Source organism: Juglans regia, chromosome 6 (assembly GCF_001411555.2).
Source record: "Juglans regia cultivar Chandler chromosome 6, Walnut 2.0, whole genome shotgun sequence".
Classification (NCBI taxonomy): domain Eukaryota; kingdom Viridiplantae; phylum Streptophyta; class Magnoliopsida; order Fagales; family Juglandaceae; genus Juglans; species Juglans regia.
Window position 1 is genome coordinate 29,594,462 of NC_049906.1, and position 7,883 is coordinate 29,602,344.

The window sequence follows — 7,883 nt, forward strand, 5'->3', positions numbered from 1 at the left end:
CCTCCTCAAGAATAACCGGCTCAATAAGACCTTCCAGATTAGATTGCTCTAAAGGAGGTTCTCCACGAAGTGAATTATGAAAAAACTCCACCGCCCCATGGTGTATAGCCTCCGGACTCTCATAATTAACCCCATTAGAACTCATTTCAAGCACCCTCTTCCTTCTCTTATTGGCAAGACAAGCATGAAAAAATTTAGAATTACTATCCCCCTCCAACTGCCATTTAAGCTTAGCCATTTGAGCCAATCTCATCTCTTCCCGCTTTCTCCAACCAGCTAGATTTGAGACAACTTCATTAAGTGCAATCTCCAAGTTAATCTCCCAATTTGATTGAAGCTGAATCTCAATCTCCTCCACCTGTTTTTCAAGGGCCTCAATACACCCTTGTGTGTGACCAAATACTCATTTATTCCATTCCCGAAGCATCACCTTAGTAAGTTTTAATTTCTTACTTAAACGCAAGATCGAAGAACCTTCCATTTGTAAACTCCAAGCAGCTCGAACACAATCCAGAAAATCCGGATGATCCACCCACATTTGTTGAAACCGAAATGGAGACGGCCCATAAGAAAACGGATCTTTCTTGAACTCAATAACCATGGGAGCATGATCTGAAGTCGATCTAGACAAATAAGAGCAAATAGAATTAGGGAACAACATATTGAAAGAACTATCCATTAGAGCACGATCAAGCCGAGCCCATGACACCAAGAGAAACTACTCCCTTTTTTAGCCATTTCCATAAGACCCCCTTGATGAATCCAATCATTAAAATCATCCATAGCCACAATCGGTCTAGGCCTTCCTCTTCTCCTTTGCGAATCATTCTGGATAATATTAAAATCCCCTACAACAACACAAGGATCTAAACCCAACTGATTAATATTGAGTTCTTCCCACAGATAGCGTCTCTCCACCCAGGAACATTTGGCATAAATCACATGAAGAAAAAATTTCTCCATACCATTCTCTACCATAACTGAAATAAATTGCATCTCCATCCTGACAACTTGCACTTTATACAAACTACTCCACAAAATCCATATTTCCCCCCCTTCCATCTCATTAGAAATAATCTTATCAAAATTTAGACTTCTAGCCAACTTACGGGCACCCTCTAAATTTTGAAAAGGTTCTAAAAGAGCAACAATTTTTGGTTTATATCTTCCCACTAACTTCTTTAATCTGATTCTAGAGGTACCAACCCCTCTAATATTCCATACCAAGATGGAATCAATCATTAATCAATGTTAGAATTTCGGGCTAGCACCCGAGAAGAGCTACGCATTTTTATAAATTTCTTTTTGTTGTACCTCTTTTTACCTTCATTCACCTCAGATTCAGTAAAATAGTCTTTCACTTGTGAGAATACCTCTGGTTGCATTTCTAGTTCCGGTTCCGAACCACAATTTTCATCCAACAGAATTTTTTCTGCACCTTCCTCATCAGATTTCTCTTCCACCGCTGACTTATTCTGCTCCAGACCAGCATTGTCAATCCGTTCCGCATGCAACTCATGAGTCTCATCCATAGAATTCTCCACATAACCCATACCCGTAATCTTCCCAGCACCATTCAGATCAACAACATTTAATACTTCTTCAGTATCCGCCTCTGTTTCTTCAGGATACAACATTTGCACCACACTGTTATTCACAGGAGGAATAGAATCAATCCTGTGTATCGATTGTTCCTCCTTCTCAGGAATCAACTGCACCATTTGATCTCCCAACTGCATAGACACTTCCGTCTCAGGAACCAACTGCACCTAATCTATAGCAACTATCTCCAACTCCTTACTCACCCCAGCATCCTCTGTTTCCTGCTCCATCCTCCTACTATTTTCTGCATGAACAATATTTTCCACAACAACCAGCGAGGGAATATCCACATTATCAACAGATTGCTCCGCCCCCTGATCATCTGCCAGAATCTTTGTCTCTGGATGAACTTTTTTAATCACTTTTCTTCCCCCAATCTTATCAACTTTCCCAGGATTACAAGTCCTTGCATTATGCCCCTGCATATTACAAGAAGAGCAATATGCCGGGAGTGTTTCATAGATAATTTCCTGCCTACGACTTGAAGGAAGCCCAGGTGCTCCAATCCAGAAATGAGACAGCGGTGGTTTCGCAGCATCCACTTCCACACAGAGGCGTGCACCATCCGTTCTTGTTGCACACCGAGTCGGGTTGTCACGGCGGATGAAATTGCCAATAGGTGCCATCAATATGTTCAAGAACGCTTCTTGATAAAAATTTGGAGGGAGACCCGGCAAGGTAACCCATACCGAGACCCTAGAAGGCTCTGCATCCTCATTAAAATCTGGTGACCATCTGAAAGCACGGTAGAATACTCCATTTATCTCACAAACCTCCAGCGATAAAGCCTTGGTGAAATCAACTTCATTAGCCATGCGTACGAATACATTACGAGGCCTCCTCATGGATGATACAACAGGAATGGCCATAAGACCCCAGCGACTGTGAATAAAAGCCCTCACTGCATCCAACGAAGGTCTGTTCTTCAGAAACTTCAGCACTACCGAATAGCGGAAAGGCTCCGCCGAACGTGCGATCTCTTCTTTAGTGAATTGAAAGTAAACCTCTCCTTCCACCATCTTCGGAGGTCTGGGAGCAAGAAACATCTCAGGTATAGGTTGAGGGACAGCAGCCACCAAATCGGCAAGAGAAGGCCGACCGGAGCTACCATCAACGGCTGCCATGCAGCCTCACGTAAGGGCCAGACACAACGGCAGCAAGAAACCCTATTCTGTAGAGAGAAAAGGGTAAAAACGTCTACGAAGTTATATACACGATCGTTACCTGTGGTGTGAGGAAGGGAACCAGGGTGTGCGCATGGCATTTTCTATAATTTTTTAGAAGGAAATTGGTATTGTTAAATTTTTGATAAGGTTGAAAGATCTCAAAATTTTTCTTTGCTGTGAAATGTTTATATTTTCATATGTTTGTATTTTGGATGCCATTCTACTAGTTTTATTTGCTGAGATTTCAAAATCTCACTGTGATGTCCCCACTTGCAGTTCCACTATGCAGAACCGTAGACTTTGATGCTGATTTAGGACGGTCATGAGCTTGGAGGACCGACCCCACCTGAGGAGTGAAGACTTGGGGACTTGTTTCTTATCTTGTTGTTGTAATGTTACTTTCTATTATCTAGTCGAATGACTGTATTAATTTTCATATATATATAGACACAGACACATGTATACATCACTTCTTAGACTCGTTGAGAATGATTCTCATGTAAGATGTTTTTGTTTCTATCCCGTTCCGACAACCATTGAATTATAGACTTTTATTTAAAATAGATCTCTTATTAGAGAAGCAATACATCATACTCTTTTTCTATATTTTGAAGGAGGAGGTCAAAAATAAGGCTTGATTGTTGCAAAGAGTTTTTGACAGTTTGAATCTTGTCTCTTAAAATAGAAAGATCGATGTTGAAAAATACTCCCAAAGACAGAAGATGTAACAGCCCGCTAGAAATTCATTGGCGAAATTTCTATTGACTTTAGGAATCTCGTGAAAATCCCATAAGTTTTTACGAATCGACCTATTGCATAGGTTTTAGTCTGTCAACATAGTCAGTGTTATCACTCACTATGCTGCTAGAAATATGAGTTTTATTTATTTTGAGGTGGTTAGAAGTGTCAGAATGCTTTATGGTCTACGCCATTACACTCAATGGATTATTTAGGATTTTATGGCACAATATCTTATTTTCTTAATTCCGGACAAAACGTCTGTTGGAAATTGTGAAATTATTTTTAGGGATACTTCGAGGTTAAATTTCGGTAAAAGATTTTCACTATAAGTTAATATGAATATTTAGGAATTTTTAGTACTAAGTTTATGATTCACTTTTTCGAAGTGAATAGTAACCTCGATAAGCGCACCAATTGCAGTGTTTCGAAATCACAGTGTGGAATGTCCAAATTGGATTAGAGAAGTTTTATTTGGACACTTGGCAAGATCTTAGCCACACTTAGTGAATAATTTTAGACACTTGGCACCATAAGGAACGTTTGTTGGATTTGAAGGAATCAAGGTGTGAGATCATGTCGCTTAAGCAAAACTTTGTTTCATCTGCTCAACCAAATTGTGCCAGATCAAAGAGGTTTTCAATCCTAGTGAAATTCTAAATGGTGGGAATCCAATCGAAAGCCCAAAAGCATGGTTGAAATCGAAACCCTAAACGGTTTCCCCAAAACCCTAAAGTTGGCCTCTAAACATTTTCTAATCCGATTTCTAGCATTGTGTTTAATCACTTGATTAAATCACTTCCACATGCTATTAATCCTTCAAATTTGTGTTAGAACATCATTATCCAACCTTGTTAACCTTGAAAAATTGATTGGGCCAAGTGATATTGGATTTGGGCTTGATAGCAACCCAAACCCTCTTTAAACCCCAAATTTTAGGCCCATTCGGTTTAGGCCCTTTAAGGCCCACGAATTTGGTCACCATAGGATTGCTTCATGGCTAAGTTTTGTACCCCCACTTGGCTGGCCAGATCTGTACAAGAAGAGCCTAGAAGGTTCTTGAAAGACATAGCTAAAGGGCCACCTCACTCATTCACTCTTACACTCCACCTTAAGAAAAGATCTTGGTCTGATTTTTATGAGAAGAAAAGGCCAACACTCAACCATTCCTTCAGTCATATCACTTCCCATAGCTTGTGTAAGAGGCTCTTCAGTCCACTTCCCACGAAAAAGCAACTCTCCTTTACACTTTTCCTTCATAGAACACAAAAGACACTCTCGGACAGTTTTTCGTACCTCTTTTGAATGCCTGTTTCGAAGCTTTTGTAAGTGTTTCCTCGCAACGTTTCCTTCATGAAAGTTGTTTCTTTTGGAGTCTAGTTTACGTGGATATCTTATTTGTTCCATTTTGAGATCATTTGATTGGTAAAAAGTTGTTTAGACCCCAGAAAGGTCATTCTGGGCGATAAACTGGAGAGTGTGTTATATTTTGGAGTTTTTGACCAAGCTAATGAATAGATCTTGGTCCGAAATTTTTATGGAGTACTGTTAACATGTGTATATGATTATTGGTTGAGGATTTGTTGCATGATTAAATGTTTTGGTGAAATATTTTCTTAGGTCTAGAAACTTAGAAACTGGAAGAGGAAAAACAGTTTCTGTTTTGAGAAAGTTTAAATCTTTTATGGTTTAATCTTATTCCAATGGCTTTGATATTTTTATTGGAAGATCCTAAGCATCTTATATACATGTTAGAATGTTATTTTGAAGATATTTGATGTTAGTTTCGAACATATGAAATTTTATGGAAGGAGATATTCGGTTAGGCCAAAGTGATGATGTTCTTGGCTAAATTTATGTTTTGGTTGATGTTTACCCATGTGATCTTGAGTTTGAAGCTTGGATCTGTTTTAGGACACCTTTTTGAACCATGTGATGTTTTGGTTTGAAGATCACTTCTTTATAAGTCATGGATCAAGAGGTTGATCAAAACAAGTTAGAAACAAAATTCTGTTTTGAACTTAGAAGAGAAACCAAAAAGTTCAAGTATGGTTTTAGTGATTTTGATGACTTTTGTTCATGATTCAAAACATGATTATTCTTAAGAATATGTTATGAGTGTAGTAGAAGAAAAATTTTGGTTTAATCATGAGTTTTGAGATTTGAAAGAATTACAACAAAAAAGCAAAGGAAATAGCCTTTGTAAGTTTCGGCCATATAGAGTTTTGATGGTTGTGTTTAGTTTTAAATTTTTATGAATTGATATTTGAGTTTAGGACAAAATTTACATAAGGTATGTAAATTTTGGTGATTTTTGAAGTTATGATGCAAAATCCTTAAGTTAGGGGTAAAATAGTCATTTTCCCACATGTAGAGGGTAAAATGGTAATTTTACTCTAAGTTGATATTTTTCCATATTCCTAATTGTTAGTGATTAAGTTCTAATTTTTAGAAATCACTACTTTCAGTTTCCCGTGATCGCACTTGAGTTTTGTCTCGAAGCGCGAAGATCGAGGTAAGTTAGCTTTTAACTTACTATCAATTTAATGTGTATGTGTGATAAGTAAGGGAACTAAATTGTATGTATGCATGTTATCATATGTGCCATGCCAAGTCATTATATATTTATCTGTTACACAGAATTTATTCTGTCATGAATTATTCATCTGTTACACAAGATATTCTGTCACGTATTGCTATACATGCTATACATTGCAAGTATGTCATGTTAAGTTAAGTATGCCATCTGTTACATGTATTTCTTGTCATGTAATATTCATTGTCACATGTTACGCCACGTTAAGAAATGTTGTCTGTTATATGGTATGCCATGTTACGAAATGTTGCATGTTACATGTATGACATGTTATGAAATGTTCTCTGTTACATTTATGTCTCGAAGTATGTCATGTCTGTCGTCCTACGTTCATGTCACGTTATGTTACGTCAAGATTTCTGTCTTTTATGTCACGTTCATGTTACGTCACGTTACGAAATGTCATGTCTGCCAGCAGTTAAGTCATTCATGTCAATCACGACCCTAAGTGCTAGGATGGGGTAATATCCTAGTGGAACTCCTTTGTTCACTCTGAAGTGTCTAAATAGATGTGAAATTCCCTGGGTTGACGAAGTACAGTCAACAGGTTGCGAATGGGGCCTAATTAGCTGGTCACCGAAGCGTGCCAGGCACTAACGCCGATGGTGCCACACATTATGTTACGTGTGTCCACAGCAAGTGTGGCACAAACAGATAAGTCATGGGGCCACAACAACTGTGGAGCATACACTACGTGAGACACAGCAATTGTGACACGTAGAATACGTGGGGCCACAACAACTGTGGAGTACGTATTAATGCACTCACAGCTGGTATAGAAACCTGTGATGTGATGTGGTAATCGGCAGGGACACACGGCTCAAGGGGACCTGTGTAGCACTCATATGGTCATGTTAATGATTAAGACTATTGAATAAGATTCCAAGTTCAAGTCATGTTTCACGTTATGTTACGTTCAAGTTTACGTTCACGCAATCATGGTAATCCCATGAGACAAGAATATGTTTCAAGTTCATGTTATGTTATGTTCACGTTCACGTTATATTCCAAGTTCATGTTATGTTATGTTCACGTTTACGTTATGTTCCAAGTTCACATTTATGTTATGTCATGCTCAAGTTCAAGTTCAAATTATGCATGTTCACGTTCATGTTATGTTTCAAGTCCATGTTATATTTCAAGTTCACGTTCATGCTATGTTTCAAGTCACGTTCATGCTAAGCTTCAGTTTCAGTTTAAGTTATGCCAGTTATGTTATGTTGTATGTCAAGTTATGCTATGATTACTTACGATTTGATTATGCATTCATGCTTTTACTGCCATGCATGCATCATTAACTTGTGTGGAAGTTTCTTGTTAACTTGCTGAGATTTGTAATCAAATCTCACTGTGGTAGTCCCAACTACCATTCCCCAGAATGGTAGATCTTTTACAGGATCTGAAGGAGAATCGGGAATCGACCAACTGGAAACGGTCACCTAAGCGACGATGCGATGTAGGTGTTCGTACAGTAGTTACCTCAGATTACTACTTGTATTTGTGGAGTTCAATCTCCATCACTCTTTTGATCACAACCTTTTGGACTAGTGTTGTGATATCAGTTTTTGAGTATGTCATTATGTATGAAGTATGTTTTAAGTATTTGGGATATTTCGGTTTGGTGCATAGTATTGCTAAAAAAAAAAAATTATCCGCTGCGAATATTGCATAATGCTAGATGCATGTTAGGAATATTGCATCTTATATGTCATGAACGGGGGCAGGTAACCTTGTGTTGCATGTCTCGACGCTTCAAATGTCCGTCCGATCCCAAGCGGAAT

At 38.4% G+C, this 7,883-nt stretch overlaps 1 protein-coding gene across 1 annotated transcript; it reads right to left on the reverse strand.

Annotated features, from left to right (window-relative positions):
* Positions 1-1,769: 1,769 nt before the first annotated feature.
* On the reverse strand, positions 1,770-2,726 carry LOC108991496. Its single transcript, XM_018965764.2, has one exon. The coding sequence runs from the start codon at positions 2,724-2,726 to the stop codon at positions 1,770-1,772; it is 957 nt and encodes a 318-aa protein (XP_018821309.1).
* Between the last annotated feature and the right edge of the window lie 5,157 nt (positions 2,727-7,883).